The 17,432-nt window shown below is 43.6% G+C and overlaps 1 protein-coding gene across 2 annotated transcripts; it reads right to left on the bottom strand.

Annotated features, from left to right (window-relative positions):
• Positions 1–13,255: 13,255 nt before the first annotated feature.
• LOC134214961 (vesicular glutamate transporter 2-like) lies at positions 13,256–15,552 on the bottom strand. Of its 2 annotated transcripts, none has more exons than XM_062694234.1 (5): positions 15,403–15,552; positions 15,080–15,332; positions 14,846–15,020; positions 14,661–14,780; positions 13,256–14,599 (listed from the first exon to the last, which is right to left on the bottom strand). In XM_062694234.1, exons 2-5 carry the CDS (start codon positions 15,106–15,108, stop codon positions 13,463–13,465), a joined length of 1,461 nt encoding a protein of 486 aa, XP_062550218.1. In that variant the 5' UTR covers positions 15,109–15,332; positions 15,403–15,552; the 3' UTR covers positions 13,256–13,462. The 2 variants fall into 2 exon arrangements, with proteins under 2 accessions (XP_062550218.1, XP_062550219.1); XM_062694235.1 differs by having other exon boundaries at positions 15,080–15,329; positions 15,403–15,537.
• Between the last annotated feature and the right edge of the window lie 1,880 nt (positions 15,553–17,432).

The raw sequence follows: 17,432 nt of genomic DNA on the forward strand, positions 1-17,432 counted from the left end.
AAAAATTTTTGGTGAAGTCTGCCTTTCTTCACTTGTCAGCTCACTTCCAGACACATTCATAGTCGGCTCTGGACTGTCAATATTCGGTTGAATATTAGTCATTGAATTTGGTAAGCCCATCTTCGGTTGACACCAATCGTGCTAATTTCTTAGACTCTTACAGTTTCTCTGTATCATTTGATCTGTCCATGAAGCAGGAGGTTCATGGAATACCAGACTTCCTACGTGCGGAGGTAATACCTCCATTATTTGCAATCAAATACGGGCACCCCAACCAGGAGAGAAGCTTTTTCACAGACGGGTCAAAAATGGATGACTCCACTGGTTTCGGTGTTTTCAACGTTTTTCATAGCGCCTACTTTAAGCTCAAAGAGCCTTGTTCCGTGTATACTGCTGAGCTAACAGCTATACACTATTCACTCGAGCAAATCGCATCTCTACCTCCTGACCACTTTTTCATCTTCACCGACAGCCTAGGTTCACTGGAGGCTGTTCGGTCAATGAAACCGGTGAAGCACTCAGCGTATCTCCTAAATGGGATAAGAAAAGCATTGAGTGCTCTATCGAAACGGTCATTTACAATCACCATGGCATGGGTCCCTTCTCATTGCTCGATTCCGGGCAATGAGAAAGCGGACTCTTTGGCTAAGGTAGGCGCTGTGGAAGGTGATATTTACGATAGGCAAATCACCTTCGATGAATTTTTCACATTAGTTCGTCAGGAAACCTTGACAAGCTGGCAACAGAAAAGGACAAATGGGGAGTTGGGTAGATGGCTGTATTCAAATCGCCCGCAGGTGTCGAAGCGTTCATGGCTCAAAAAAAAATGGGACGAGACTTCATTCGAACCATGTGTCGTCTAATGTCCAATCACTACATTTTAAATGCACATCTTTCCAGAGTGAGGGTCTCAGAGGGTTTGCGGCGAAAACTATCAGGATATCGATCATGTCGTGTAGGCCTGCGAAGCGCATCGTGGCCCCAGATCTGCTCTAACTGAACATATCCGGGTCTGAGGAAAGCAACCAAACCTATTAGGGAAGTGTTGGCGGGTCTTGACCTCCAATACATGTCCCTTGTCTACCAATTCTTCAAAGTTGCTGATGTCAGACTGTAACCATTGTCCACCCATCCCTTTTGCTATCGTAATCCCTCAAGAATGTCTTCATCTTGTCGTCACTCCCCATGCCCGCCGTTTAACCCCATTCGTATGTCTTCCTCTCGTTATTGTCTCCCCAAGGAAATGTGTCTTTGTCCCCTTACAGATGTGAAACATCACCAAGAATGCCAACCATGTGAGTAGTCGTCTGACTATGTCATTCTATGTTTTGAATATTAATTTTTTTATTGTGTATTTATTTATAGGCTCAAGCGCCAAAAGGCATAACGGAGCCGAGCACTTTTGAAATTTTGTTTACAATTTTAAAATTACTGGGGTCAAAGACCCAATAGTGGAGGAACTAAGCCAGTCTCAACACTATTCACTTAATTTCACACAATATATGAATTATCATTCTTACCTCAAGGATGCATCCGGTAGCTCTTGGCTAGAGGTGTGCGCCGCCACGCTTTAATATTTTCCACGCCGCTGATCTATAATTTTCCACGCTGATTTAAAATTGAGGAAATCCGCAAAATTTTCTGTGCTAACTCCGAAGATTCAGTAGAAGTTCCGTATAATTTACCTATAGATCTCTACAACATCACGTTGAAACTCCAGACAATTTTTCGTGAAGCTACCAATGATTTTCATGAAAATTCCATACAATTTCATGTTAAAATTTTGGAAAGCTCTACGGAAAAACTAGGATAGAATCTTCGTGTGAAAATTGCGAAGGATTTCCCGTTGAAATCCAAAAAAAATATCATTGAAATTGAATTTTTGAACGGAGAAGAGTCGTTCGACAGAAAGCCATTTGGCCGAAGACCACAAGGCTGAAAGTTGTTTGGCCGAATATGTTTGAAAACAAATTATAAATCAATTTGATGTCAAAATCAAAATATGTTTTCTATATACTCTCATTTTGTTTGCAGACTTTGCTAAGGTATCTATCATAAGGTTATTTGGCCGAGAATATCATTTAGTTAAAAAAAAAATTGACCGAAAAAACGGTTAGCCGAATATGCCCTTTGGTCGAAATAGTGGTTTGTTCGAAAGGGCCATTTGTCCGAAATGGACATTCGGTCGAAAGTGTCGTTTGGCTGAATTAGTCATTTTGGACATTTTCGAAACATTAACGGGAGATTTGTTTTTTACCTCTAAAATTTTATGAACTTCCCCAGAAAATTCTTCAAGTTTTTCCAGAATATTTACTTGGAAACTAGTCGATCAGACAGACGTTGTCGTGCATAGTAGGCGAAAATGCCCATGCGAAATTCCCATACGAATCGTTGTTTTAGTTTCTCACAATTTACTCAACCTTATTCGTGATTTTCGAATGAGGAAATATAATATAAACCCGTTGGGAACGATAACCATCATACCTGCTGAAGGAATGAATAGAATTCATCGAGCCGTTCTCGAGTTGTGCGGATACGATCACAGACCATCTTATTTTAGTTATATAGAAATAAATTATTTTCAGATTTTCCACAGAAATTACAATTTTCGATATCTCTTTGGAACTACCAAGAGTAGCTCCGTGGATTTACCAAGGAAAATTGTTTGGAATTTACATGAGAATCTCTTTCAGTTTTCACGGAAATCCAAATTTCTACAGGAAAATATTCGGAATATACACGGATAGTTTTTTGCAGGGATAAGTTCATCACTTTCTTAGCCCCTCCACTAAACCCTTGCCAGTCGCCAGAAGCGCAGTCCGTACCGTGGCGTTTTGGGGAACGCGCCTCACCGTACGGCTGCCTAATGACGACTGACAAATCTGTTCTTCTCGGAGGCATTCCTCCAACGTACTTTGATTAATGGCAACCGAACAAAGCAACGATCACTGGATTCACCACTTGGACAAATGAACACAATGGACTCACGATGATATGGACTGGCAACGACAACAATAACGAATTATGGACATTTAAAAATAGATTCTGTGTGGACTCTGTACAGCAGAGTACCACAGTAGATCACGGCACAGTAGCGGTTAAGAACACAGAGTGCCTACCAAATAAATATACGAATAAAAAAAAAAAGTTCATCACTAGACTACTAGTTTGGCCTAGTCAACTTTTAAACAACGGAAAAATGCTCGGAATTTTTATGTTTTTTTTTGGATTTCTGCAGAAAATTTTCGATAAGAAATTCTTGGGAAATTCCATTGACCGAAAGCGACAAGCGGGCAAACTGGTAATTTGGCCGAAAGCCAAAGCCGTTTGCCCTAACAGGTCGTTTGGCCGAAGCGATAGTTGGTCGAAAATGCCGTTTAGCTGAAAAGGATTTTTGACAAAATGGGCCATTTGTCCAAAAATGTCATTTGACTCAACATACGGCCAAATGTAAATGACTGAACGGGTAATATTGTAAAAAATGGCCACTCGTTTATCTAAATCAGCGGTTCTCAACCTGGGGTACATGTACCCCTGGGGGTACCTTCGCTGGTTCCAGGGGGTACCTCGAACAAAAATGCGTAATGGCGGATGTATTATAATTCCAATAACAACTTACTGATAAAGTTTTAATATTTATTTATTCTAAAACTTTGATTTGTACATAATATGCATGGCTAGCGATAAACCAAAAAAAAATTGAATCCAATCTATCACAAGCAGTAGAGTGTATGAAGGGCTGTGGGAGAAGAGATCAAAAAGATAAAACGTCGACTGAACACATTTTAAAAATCTTTAATGTAATCGGATCTAGGCAAAATATTGAATAATATGCTTCCGAACTGAAATCTAGAATCTAGAGGTTCGGAAGCCTCCAGTTGAGCGACATGAAGGCCTTTTTCCGAAAAACTTGAGCTTCGTTGCAAGAAGTTGGAGTTGGAAGCCTCCTTTCAAGAGGCTTGGAAGCCTCCTTTCAAGAGGCTTGGAAGCCTCCTTTCAAGAGGCTTGGAAGCCTCCTTTCAAGAGGCTTGGAAGCCTCCTTTCAAGAGGCTTGGAAGCCTCCTTTCAAGAGGCTTGGAAGCCTCCTTTCAAGAGGCTTGGAAGCCTCTTTTCAAGAGGCTCGGAAGCCTCCTTATAAGAGGCTGTGAAGCCTCCTTCAAGAAGCTGTGAAACCTCTTTTCAAGAGGCTGGGAAGCCTCTTTCAAGAGGCTGCGAAGTCTCCTTTCAAGAGGCGTGGAAGCCCCTTTCAAGAGGTTTGGAAGCCTCCTTTCAAGAGGCTTGGAAGCCTCCTTTGAAGAGGCTTGGAAGCCTCCTTCGAAGAGGCTTGGAAGCCTCCTTTCAAGAGGCTTGGAAGCCTCCTTTCAAGAGGCTTGGAAGCCTCCTTTCAAGAGGCTTGGAAGCCTCCTTTCAAGAGGCTTGGAAGCCTCCTTTCAAGAGGCTTGGAAGCCTCCCTTCAAGAGGCTTGGAAGCCTCCTTTCAAGAGGCTTGGAAGCCTCCTTTCAAGAGGCTTGGAAGCCTCCTTTCAAGAGGCTTGGAAGCCTCTTTTAAAGAGGCTTGGAAGCCTCCTTTCAAGAGGCTTCGAAGCCTTCTTTCAAGAGGCTTGGAAGCCTCCTTTTAAGAGGCTTGGAAGCCTCCTTTTAAAAGGCTTGGAAGCCTTCTTTCAAGAGGCTTGGAAGCCTTCTTTCAAGAGGCTTGGAAGCCTTCTTTCAAGAGGCTTGGAAGCCTCCTTTCAAGAGGCTTGGAAGCCTTCTTTCAAGAGGCTTGAAAGCCTCCTTTTAAGAGGCTTGGAAACCGCCTTTCAAGAGGTTCGGAAGCCTCCTTTCAAAAGCCTCGGAAGCCTCCTTTCAAGAGGCTCGGAAGCCTCCTTTCAAGAAGCTCGGAAGCCTCATTTCAAGAGGCTTGGAAGGCTCCTTTCAAGAGCCTCGGAAGCCTCTTTTCAAGAGCCTCGGAAGCCTCCTTTCAAGAGCCTCGGAAGCCTCCTTTCAAGAGGCTCGGAAGCCTGGCTTCAGGATCCTTGGAATTTTTTTCATGAGGCTTACTTTTAAGATCCTGTGAAAATACTCAGAAGCCTTCTCTAAAGATGCTCAAGAGGCTTGGAACCTTCCTTTCAAAAGGATCGGAAGAAAAAAATAGGGGGTACCCCAATTAAAGCACAAGTTCGAAGGGGTACCTCTCAAGAAAAAGGTTGAGAACCGCTGATCTAAATGGTCTTTTTGTCAATTGATCGTTGAACAAAATTCCGTAGTCTCTCTACTTTTAAGTCGATACTGGCTTTTAAACCAAAAGACATCCAGCCAAGTACCATTTAGCAAAACTAAACGTTTAACGGAAGCTGTTATCAGGTCAAAACTGGTTTGACCGGAAATGTAGTTTGAACGAAAACGGGCTTTTAAAACGTTGTTCGCTCTAACAGGTAATTTGGCTAAAAATGCCGTTCGGCCGAAAAAGTAATTTGACCGAATAGATCATTTAACCAAAAACGTCTATCGGTAAGAATTCCCAGATAACCAGAATGCTTGCATAATAGAATTGTTTTTCTTTTATGCGATGCCTTTACGCACTAATTCAATCGTATACCAGTAGTGAAAACGCTTTTGTTTGTGATAATAAGCTCTGTTTGACAGACAACTCGATTTCATTTGAGTTTGTTTGCAGGAATATGCGATGTCAACAAATGAAACTGGAATAAACTCGTAAAATAGCCTACTGTGCAGGCAAATTTTTAAATAATCTTTGCACCACAATGCGATTTTGATGAAATTTGGATCGGTAAACGATTTTTTACGTGTCTGCGATGTGGGGTCGTCTGGGTTGTCATTTGGCCCAAAAATGTCCTTTTTGCAATTCCGGATCATAATATCTGGTTTACAGTTCGTCTTTGAGTGATGGAACGGCCCACTTTTCCATACCAACAAAATGGGTGCTATAATGAACATTATGCAACTCAAATGACACTCATTTGGGTGCTATAATGAAAAACCAACATCGGAATAGAAGTTACATGACTACATTTTGCTGAATTAACTTGGGATAGTGTTCAGATAGTGTATTCTGTGCGTCGCGTAATAAATGAAATAGTTTGATGGACATAACATCAGAATTTTCCAAAGACGAGTTCATCTATCGCTTCAAGGCTTGTAGAGCTATGCGATGTGGCACAATAACATAGAATCTGATTGTTCTCTGCAGCAACATTATTTATTGGCAAGAATTATCATGTGGAGTAAATCGGTCTTCACTATTTTGGTACAGATTTATCATAACAAAGCTCATTTTTCGTCATTGCAAAAAATAGCGTGTGCAACTCGTTGCAAAACTCGCCTTTTCAGCACTCGTAGTATTTATCCAACTCGGCAAGCCTCGTTCAACTCGTGCTAAAAAATCATCTTTTTGCAACTAGTTGCACAAACTACCATGCTGCAACCTTCTTTGAAAAGTGTCGTATCATTTTGCCAAAATGGCGTTTAGCCGATTAACGTATTGGACAGAAAATGCCGTTTGGACGTGAGGGTTGTTTTGCAGAAAGAACATTTCCGGGCAAAATGACCATTCCTATCAAACCGCCTTTTCGGTCAAATGGTCTACTCCAGCGGTTCTCAACCTTTTTCTTGAGAGGTACCCCTTCGAACTTGTGCTTTTATTGGGGTACCCCCTATTTTTTTCTTCCGATCCTTTTGAAAGGAAGGTTCCAAGCCTCTTGAGCATCTTTAGAGAAGGCTTCTGAGTATCTTCACAGGATCTTGAAAGTAAGCCTCATGAAAAAATCCAAGGATCTTGAAGCCAGGCTTCCAAGCCTCTTGAAAGGAGGCTTCCGAGCCTCTTGAAAGGAGGCTTCCGAGGCTCTTGAAAGGAGGCTTCCGAGGCTCTTGAAAGGAGCCTTCCAAGCCTCTTGAAAGGAGGCTTCCGAGCTTCTTAAAAGGAGGCTTCCGAGCCTCTTGAAAGGAGGCTTCCGAGGCTTTTGAAAGGAGGCTTCCGAGCCTCTTGAAAGGCGGCTTCCAAGCCTCTTGAAAGGAGGCTTCCAAGCCTCTTGAAAGGAGCCTTCCAAGCCTCTTGAAAGGAGCCTTACAAGCCTCTTGAAAGGAACCTTCCAAGCCTCTTGAAAGGAGCCTTCCAAGCCTCTTGAAAGGAGGCTTCCAAACCTCTTGAAAGGAGGCTTCCAAGCCTCTTGAAAGGAGGCTTCCAACTCCAACTTCTTGCAACGAAGCTCAAGTTTTTCGGAAAAAGGCCTTCATGTCGCTCAACTGGAGGCTTCCGAACCTCTAGATTCTAGATTTCAGTCGGTAGCATATTATTCAATATTTTGCCTAGATCCGATCACATTAAAAATTTTTAAAATGTGTTCAGTCGACGTTTTGTCTTTTTGATCTCTTCTCCCACAGCCCTCCATACACTCTACTGCTTGTGATAGATTGGAATCAATTTTTTTTTGGTTTATCGATAGCCATGCATATTATGTACAAAACAAAGTTTTAGAATAAAAAAATATTAAAACTTTATCAGTAAGTTGTTATTGGAATTATAATACATCCGCCATTACGCATTTTTGTTCGAGGTACCCCCTGGGACCAGCGAAGGTACCCCCAGGGGTACATGTACCCCAGGTTGAGAACCGCTGGTCTACTCATTTAAATGATTTTTTGTTCAGCTGTATGTCGCTTTCGGTCAACCCATTTTCGACCTGATAACAGTTTCCTTAAATTCAGCTAAATGGAATTTGCTTTAAAGGCCAGTATCGATTTAAAAAGTAGAGAGGTTACGAAATTTCTGTCATTTGGCCAAACGGATGCACATTTTTGACTAAATTATTCAGTTATTGACATTTGGCAGTATGACCTGTTGGGCCAAACAATATTTTCGGCGTAATAGTTCATTCTGTCAAACGACCATTTCGACCAAACGGCATTTTCGGGGTGATGACGTTCTCGGTCAAACGGTCATTTCGGCCAAACGACTTGTTAGGGTTAACAACTTCGGCCGTATGTTGCTTTCAGCCTATGGAATTTCCCAAGAATTTCTTATGGACAATACACTAGTCGCTCGATAACTACAACATATTTTCGTTTTAGTTAGCACATGCCGTTCAATAACTGAGACGCATTCTAAACGTCAAATGATTGTCAGATGCAATAGATTATTATTATTATTTCAGACTAAGGCCGAAGTGGCCTGTGCGGTATGTAAGAGTCTTCTCCATTCGGCTCGGTCCATGGCAACACGTCGCCAGCCACGCAGTCTACGGAGGGTCCGCAAGTCATCTTCCACCTGATCGATCCACCTTGCCCGCTGCGCACCTCGCCTTCTTGTGCCCGTCGGATCGTTGTCGAGAACCATTTTCACCGGGTTATTGTCCGACATTCTGGCTACGTGCCCGGCCCACCGCAGTCGTCCGATTTTCGCGGTGTGAACGATGGATGGTTCTCCCAACAGCTGATGCAACTCGTGGTTCATTCGCCTCCTCCATGTACCGTCCGCCATCTGCACCCCACCATAGATGGTACGCAGCACTTTCCTTTCGAAAACTCCGAGTGCGCGTTGGTCCTCCACGAGCATCGTCCAGGTCTCGTGTCCGTAGAGGACTACCGGTCTAATGAGCGTTTTGTAGATGGTCAGTTTGGTACGGCGGCGAACTCTATTCGATCGAAGCGTCTTGCGGAGTCCAAAGTATGCACGATTTCCAGCCACTATACGCCTCCGAATTTCTCTGCTGGTATCATTTTCGGCAGTCACCAGTGAGCCCAAGTACACAAATTCTTCTACCATCTCGATTTCATCACCACCGATGCCAACTCGCGGTGGGTGGCTCACATTGTCTTCTCTTGAACCTCTTCCTATCATGTACTTCGTCTTCGACGTGTTAATGACTAGTCCGATCTGCTTGGCTTCCCTCTTCAGTCTGATGTAGGCTTCCTCCATCTTCTCAAAGTTACGTGCCATAATATCTATGTCGTCGGCGAAGCCAAATAGCTGGACGGACTTATTGAAAATTGTGCCACTCGTGTTAATCCCTGCTCTTCGTATTACCCCTTCCAAAGCGACGTTGAATAGCAGACACGAAAGACCATCACCTTGCCGTAACCCTCTGCGGGTTTCGAAGGGGCTCGAGAATGCCCCTGAAACTCGAACTACGCACATCACCCGATCCATCGTCGCTTTGATCAACCGTGTCAGTTTATCCGGAAATCCGTTTTCGTGCATTAGCTGCCATAGCTGGTCCTGATCGATTGTATCATATGCGGCTTTGAAGTCGATGAATAGATGATGTGTGGGCACGTTGTATTCGCGGCACTTCTGCAGTACTTGGCGAACGGCGAACACCTGGTCCGTGGTGGAGCGTTCGCCCATAGAACCCGCATTGTACTGTCCCACGAACTCCCTTGCAATTGGTGCTAGTCGACGGCATAAAATTTGGGAGAGTACCTTGTAGGCGGCGTTCAGCAATGTGATTGCGCGGTAGTTGCTACAATCCAGCTTTTTCGCTCTTTTGTAGATGGGACACACGACACCTTCCATCAACGCCTGCGGCAAAACTTCCTCCTTCCAAATCTTGGTAATGATCCAGTGCAGCAATCTAGCCAGTGCCTCACCACCGTGTTTAAATAGGGGCTTTGTTGTTCTTCAGCCGGCTGATCTCCTCCTGGATTTCATGGAGATCCGGAGCCGGTAAAATTATGTCCTGCGCGCGTTCCCCCAGGTCCATCACCATACCGCCATCTTCGTTTGCCACATCACCATTAAGGTGTTCTTCGTAGTGCTGCCGCCACCTTTGGATCACCTCACGCTCGTTCGTAAGAAGGTTCCGTTTATGTCCTTGCACATATCAGGCTGTGGCACGTGGCCCTTACGTGAACGGTTCAACTTCTCAGAACTTTCGTGTGTTATTAGTGCGGTACAGTTGCTCCGTCTCTTCACGGTCTCGATCTTCCTGCTGACGCTTTTTCCTCCGGAAAATCGAGTTTTGTCTGTTCCGCGCCTGTTTATATCGTGCCTCATTCGCCCTCGTGCGGTGTTGCAGCAATCTCGCCCATGCTGCATTCTTCTCTTCTACTAACTGCTCACATTCGCCGTCATACCAGTCGTTTCTCCGATCCGGGGCACCGTGCCAAGTGCAGCGGTTGCGGTGCTACCAATGGCGGATCGAATATCTCTCCAGCCATCTTCAAGAGACGCTGCGCCTAGCTGCTCTTCCGTTGGGAGTGCCACTTCCAGCTGCTGCGCGTATTCTTGGGCTAGCCTACCGTCTTGTAGCCGCCCAATATTAAGCCGCGGCGTCCGACTTCGACGCGTGTTGTACACCGTCGAGAGTTTTGAGCGCAGGCAAACTGCAACGAGGTAGTGGTCGGATTCAATATTCGCACTGCGGTAAGTGCGGACGTTCGTGATGTCGGAGAAGAATTTACCGTCGATTAGAACGTGGTCGATTTGGTTTTCCGTTTCTTGGTTAGGTGATCTCCATGTGGCCTTGTGGATATTTTTGCGGGGAAAGAAGGTGCTTCGGACTACCATTCCGCGGGAGGCTGCGAAGTTTATGCATCGTTGGCCGTTGTCATTTGATACGGTGTGCAGACTATCCGGTCCGATGACCGGTCTATACATTTTCTCCTTTCCTACCTGCGCATTCATGTCACCGATGACGATTTTGACGTCCCGCAGTGGGCATCCATCGTATGTCTGCTCCAGCTGTGCGTAGAACGCTTCTTTCTCGTCGTCGGGTCTCCCTTCGTGTGGGCAGTGCACGTTGATGATGCTATAGTTGAAGAAACGGCCTTTAATCCTCAGCTTGCACATCCTTGCGTTGATTGGCTGCCACCCAATCACGCGTTGGCGCATCTTTCCCAGCACTATGAAGCCGGTTCCCAGCTCGTTGGTGGTGTCACAGCTTTGGTAGAAGGTAGCCGCCCGATGCCCGCTTTTCCACACTTTCTGTCCTGTCCAGCAAATCTCCTGCAGCGCCACGACGTCGAAGTTGCGGGGATGTAATTCATCGTAGATCATCCTGTCGCAACCTGCGAAACCTAGCGACTTGCAGTTCCATGTTCCAAGCTTCCAATCGTGATCCTTTATTCGTCGCCTAGGTCTTTGCCGATTATATCGAGTCGCATTATCTCTTATATTGTTCGTAATTATTGGTTTTCCAGGCGGCTTATTGGGCCTGCGCAAACCTCCTGTCTCGCCGGAGGGCCGTCGTGTCAGGGCTGTTTAGCGTCCCACCTAACACCAGGACTTGGGCTTGTGCGCTTTGAGCGGCACACGGTCGCTTTGGCGGAGCCTACTTGCGGATACATGCAGCTTTTTATAGAGGTTTAACAGGGCCCACTGTCAAACCCCACCACATCCTAGGCAGGCGCCACAACTCGCAGATGGCCTGGGGAGGGATCGTCAAGCCCTTGGACAAAGTCCCTGCTGCCCCCAAATGCAATAGAAGTGGACCTGATTTGAAGTTTTGAAGTTCAGCTGTCCGATAACTGCAAAACGGATGTAGATATCGAATTGCAGTTAAAATCATTGTAGTCAAATGACTTCCAGTTATCGAACATCTACTGTACAAAGAAGTTCCTGTAGAAATAAAAAAATGCGAACTATTTCCCGTTGAAATCCAAAGATTTTTTTTATTGAAATCTACATTTTGAGCAATCCTCCGCACGAAATTCTAAATACGTTTCCCTTAAACGTTCCGGAGAACTTTTCGCGAATATTCCAGAAAATTTTCCTTGAAAACTTCGAGTCTCCCGTGAAAATTCTTAAGAATTTACTGTTTTATCGTTGGTCATGTCAAACTAGCCGTCTTAATTATTATAGACTGAGAAAGCCAATGTTAAAACACACATTCTATCAGCCGCACTCTCCTACAATGATGAAGAATTATCTGTGTAAATTTCGAAGAATACTCAACAGAAACTCAACAGGAACTTTCCTTGAATTTCCGAAGATTTTCCTGTAGAAGTTAGGAACAGTTTCTCGTGGAAATTCTGAAGTTTTTCATATAAATTGCGACGAATTTTATGCTGAAATTCCAAACAGTTTTATTTAGGAATTCTAAAGAACTTCTCTTGGTAATTCCAAAGCTTTCTCGAAACTTCAAAATAGTTGCCATGGAAAATTCGAAAATAATCTTCAAATTTAGGAAAAACTAATAGAATTTTTTCTTTAAAAATAAAAGTCTTGAAAGTATCCCGAAAAAATGCAAAAAAAATCCTTAAGAAACGTAATAAAAAAATCGCCACGCCGATTCACGCCGCCTCCATCGCTGGTTAAAAAGGCTTTCGGCGTGACGCCGGAAACGCCGCCGCCGCCGACCAAAATTCTGACAAACGCCGCCGCCGACGAATATCGGACCGGCGCACACCTCTAAACGAAGTGACGTATAAAACAGTGCCGTAAATAGAGGGTTGAGTGTATATACCCCAAAATACACTTAAAAAGGTATTTTAAAAACTGGTTAATTGGTCAGACTTCCAGGTGGGTATGAAGCACTCGTTCCGGACGTCCATAGAGCTGGCTAAGCATCGCTATTATGTGGGAACGAATTTTGGGATGATTGGTCACGGATCGACTCAAGCTTAAATCAATAATAAAAGTCTAACCAAACTCTCCATCACATCCACAAGGTTCGTTGGACATATGCTCCGAAAAAGAACGGCCAGTCTTTGGGTTTCCCGGAGAAACTTCTTGTTCAACCCGTTTCTAGTGGCCAATTAGGCCTTGCTCAGTCCTCGTTGCGGTTGTCCCAGCCTGTATTGGGTCAACGGTGCTTTCTTAGCTCATGGAGAAATGGTCGTTGGAAATCGATACAATGTATGGGACAACGAGATCTTACGCAAAATTTATGGGAAATGTAAGTCTTTAAAAGAAAGTTGAAGAATAAGCTGGAAAAATATAGCCTGCGTGACGACGCACGATATTACTACCACCGAATAAATGCCATCTCTTTATTTCAACGTTTCGATTGTTAATGCTGGAATAGTCAACTTGAAGGTATAGGATAAAGAGGGGAACGGTGCGAAGCTGCTCATTTCCAGTTCCATCGATTACTGGAACATGAAAAATAAAGAGAAAGATACCAAATAGAAAAATGAAATGATCTGCGAATGAACCCACAACCTACTGTGCATGGAAGCAGTTGCGGTAGGCATATGAGCATTAACCCCGGTTGAAGCATCTGTAAATTATTATTTCAAATTAACTTTACTTTACACTATCGATGAGATGTTAGTTTAATAATAATTTGAAATAGGATTGATTTAAATTCACATGGTGCTTGAATAATTTATGTATTTCAGTATATTTTTACATTAGTAACGTTTGATCTCCATCACTTTCTCCTGTGTAACTGTAATCTTTTTGAAGGCGTAAACGGAAACATAGCCTCCAATCACTAGCTAGAAATATCCTTCTTTTTCACGATTCGAGTGATTGCTATTCTGTTATTCTTGATACATTTTAGCAGACAAATAACGAACGATCATTATTCTTCCAGATTAATTTTATTGACGTAAACAAAACATTCCTTTTTTGCCTCTCGTTCTTTCTTCTCACGTTCTTGCACTTCAATTGACCAAGGTTGCAACTCACCCGATGCCCAAAACCAGTAAACCACCAATCCGAACAAGTAAACTCCCGCCGCTATATAGAACACCATTTTCCATTCTGCGGGAGAGCTTCCAGAAGTCAAATATCCAACCACTATCGGAGTAATAATTCCTGACGCAGTTCCAAACGAGTTGGAGATTCCCATCAAAAGACCAGCACTTTTCGGGGATAGATCCAGGTGGTTGACGGCGTAACCGCTCCAAGCGAACGCAGATGCCGAAATTGCCAAAGTGATGAAGATTATTGAAACAACCGGCGTGAATACTGCAGCCGCGATTATCAAACACACACTTTGCACAACGAAAGCCCCACAGTTAAAGTTACGACGCACCTGCGTGGTGGTGAGTATTCCTTTGATCTGAAACCAATCGGCAAAGTACCCGGCGAGGTATAATGTAATGCTCATTCCGAAGTACGGTACCGCAGCAATCATCCCGCTGGATTGAACTCCGAAATGCATGGCGTCCTTCAGGAATCTCGGCAGTTGCGTTAGAAGCGTGTAGAAGCCATAGTTGTTACAGAAGTTGGCGGTAATCAAACCATACACAGCCGTCGACGTGAGAATACCTTTCCAAGGATGTTTCACCCTTTGATTGTCCTGTTCGACTCTTCCTATACTTTTAAGTATGAATTCCTTCTCATTTGGTGTTATATGACGGTCATCTTCTGGGGAATTTTTAACCAAAATCACCCATCCGACGTACCAAACACACCCAAGCGCCCCAAAGAAATAAAACACACTCTCCCAGTTCCAATTCTTCGCCATAACGCCACTCAACAGCATGCCCAAAATGGTTCCCACGAAAATTCCGGCAAACGAGTACAACACCATCCGGGATCGTTCGAAAGGAGGAGCCCAACGAGCCCAGACTGAGTGCATGCACGGCAATGTGACGCCTTGGAATACGCCCTCCAAAATACGCACCGCGATGACATAGCCAACACCGGCATTGGCAGCCAATGGTGTTAGCAGGGTTAACACTGCGGAACCTCCGACGCCAATTCCGAAAGCCTGAAATCGAGAAATTAAATCGGTTTGATCAACTGATGTCATTTTGGGTTGAGCAGTTTACAATATGGGGACCAAACCAGTTTGACACGTATCCTCCGGGAACTTGTGTGACCAGGTATCCGTAAAAGAACGAGCTCAGTACGTACCCTTGCACCTTGGAGTTCCAGTTGAAATATTGTTCCTGGAATGATGGTTACATTTCGATTAACGCAAGCATGAAATCAATTGGTTCATCCTTCCACCTACATAATGAACCGTCCCGTTGGCATACTCCACAGTTCGGTTTTCCGTCATGGCGACGATAGCAACGCTGAGATTCGTCCGCATCGAGTACATGTTCATGAATCCCAAGAAAGCCATCATCACCACAATGTACCGGCGTCGTTTCCAAAAAACCCACAACGGAGCGTCGATCCCATCGCTAGTTACCATCACAATTTTGTCGATTAATAGCCCGTTCGGTTAATTACGTGAACTTACCTCAATTTATTGCTTGCCGCTGCATCCATTCCGCGAGGTTATCTGACAAATGGGCAAATGGGTTGAACGCACTCGCTGCCTCTCGTTGCTGGTTGAGCTCAACTTGGAGGACTATGCCCCGGAATATCTCAGGTCCGACTGATAGTCTTCGAGAGGGAACGGTTGCAAGCCAATTGCATTTCGAAAGGCGATGAACATATGCAGCGGTAATCCAGTACGTACTATTGGCCAATTTGCCAATGGCATTTACCTACTTGGGTAGCAAATTAAACCGTTATCAAAACATGTTTTCTTTTTCTTTCAGATGCAAACAAGTGTATTACAGCCCGATGGACATTGTTGGGGGTGAAGGTAATTGTCTCCCTGGAACCTATCTTTTGCTGCCAGTCAACAGGGGCGCCTGCGGAATGATTGATCAGGGCAGACCAGGTGAGTCGAGTACGAAGTTGACCGCAGCCTGGCTGCGACCGACAGAACAGTGCAATCAATGCTCGTGTGGGGTAAGTATTTCATTAGGCTTCTCCGATTAGGGAGATAATTTGCGAGGGTCGATGTGTTTGCTATTTTCGATCTATCGAGGCATGGGAATTACAGAGAGGGACAGAAATACAATCATTATCTACTCGAAATATGACGAGGATGTAAGCGTTGTGACGTTTCATTGTTCCAGTGCTCAATCATGGCATGCATTGATTGAATTATTCAGTATTATGACGTCTCGATGAGCGTGGGAAAAGTCAGTGTGGTGGGAATAATACTATATCGTTATTTATTTGACTGTAGTATTATCAACTTTGTCGGAAGTACTCATACATCTACATTGTTGTTCCGGGTTCTCTTTACTGTTATTACTACTCCCGACTTGAACGATGCTGCCTCGTAGATTTGAGATTGATGAACATTCCTAAATAAAAATTTGCCGTGTATATTTGTATGTGTCGCAGACATATTTATGGAAATCCGTGCGTGCAAGAGGATTGTCAATGTTTCTCATGACATGCGAATAACAAATCATTAAGTAATATTTCCAGTTGATCACATAAAACGCATGCTTGCTCGAACAGCTACAGTTTCGTGCCTACGCTGAATGGAGTACAATTTACCACTGGACTCAAACCTGGACCAATCGCTTTCAGTCGCTCTGAATGTTTAGCACAAGTTACTTCAAGTTTCGATGGGAAAGAGACATTTCTTAGAATTCTAATATTTGATATCCAGCGTTGCCTTACATACGGTCCTCATAGATCCATATTATGTGGCGCAGCATGTAAGAAAAATCCTACTTTATAACTGGCCCGCAAGCTTTTCATTTTGGCTTCGGAAGCTCCTTTTTGCTGGATAGGGTAATTTTAGCCTAGGATGTAACGTTGACTCATCATCGTTGGCACAAATTTCAAATAATAGGTGAACAACAATTTTGAAAAACCCTTTTTTTAAATCATGAAAAATGGTTTTTACTGGCTTCTGTATCTTGATTTTTGAGATATAAGCGTGATCTAGTTTTCAAATTGAATTCTAACGGATTTCACCCTAAGTACTTCCACAGTTTTTAACTTCGCGGAGCAACTTTTGCATTCGTATATCATCAGGCAAACCCAATGATACTCTTATGTACGGGGAATCCAAGAAAATTTTCAACCCGAATAAGGAAACGATGAGTGATAATTATTTTTGATTAATATCAATTAACAACTGTCAACTAATAAAAAAATACGAGAAAGGCAAAACGTGTTGCACGACGTCAAACCAAATCGACATGCGAATTGTTTTTCCCCAAATCAAAATCTTCACGATACGATTCACTGCATAATACAACATAAAACAGAATTACAACTCCTTAAATGACTTGCAATTCACCTTCACCATAAGTAAATAGCTATATATAAAAACAGATATGAAATCCAGATACGTTTACCTTGCGGTAATGGTTGAGTATTTGTGTGATAGACAAAACAATTATTTTTTTTCTCTTTGTTTATGTTAATTTTAGGGGCAAGACATCGGCTCCTCACTTAATAAAACAATGAAATAATATTTAGGAAATATTTTTTTATTTTTGTGATCAATAAATCACTCTCACTATCTAGGAAAATTTCATGCGACTATATTCCATTATTTTTATTTATTGAGGCCCTCTGCAGTTGTACACAAAGGTTGTCTCCATTCAGCTCGGCCAGTAGCTGCAGTCTACGCGAATCGTCCAAGACCAGACCTTGCTCGTTGCACACCTCGCCGTCTTGTGTCCGTCAGAACGCTATAGAGAACCGCTTTAGCTGGGTTATTGTTTGATATTCTCGCTACGTGCTCACCGCAGTCGCTCGAAACGCCAAGTACGCGTTGGTCCTCCACGAGC

Source organism: Armigeres subalbatus, chromosome 2 (genome assembly GCF_024139115.2).
Source record: "Armigeres subalbatus isolate Guangzhou_Male chromosome 2, GZ_Asu_2, whole genome shotgun sequence".
Classification (NCBI taxonomy): Eukaryota; Metazoa; Arthropoda; class Insecta; order Diptera; family Culicidae; genus Armigeres; species Armigeres subalbatus.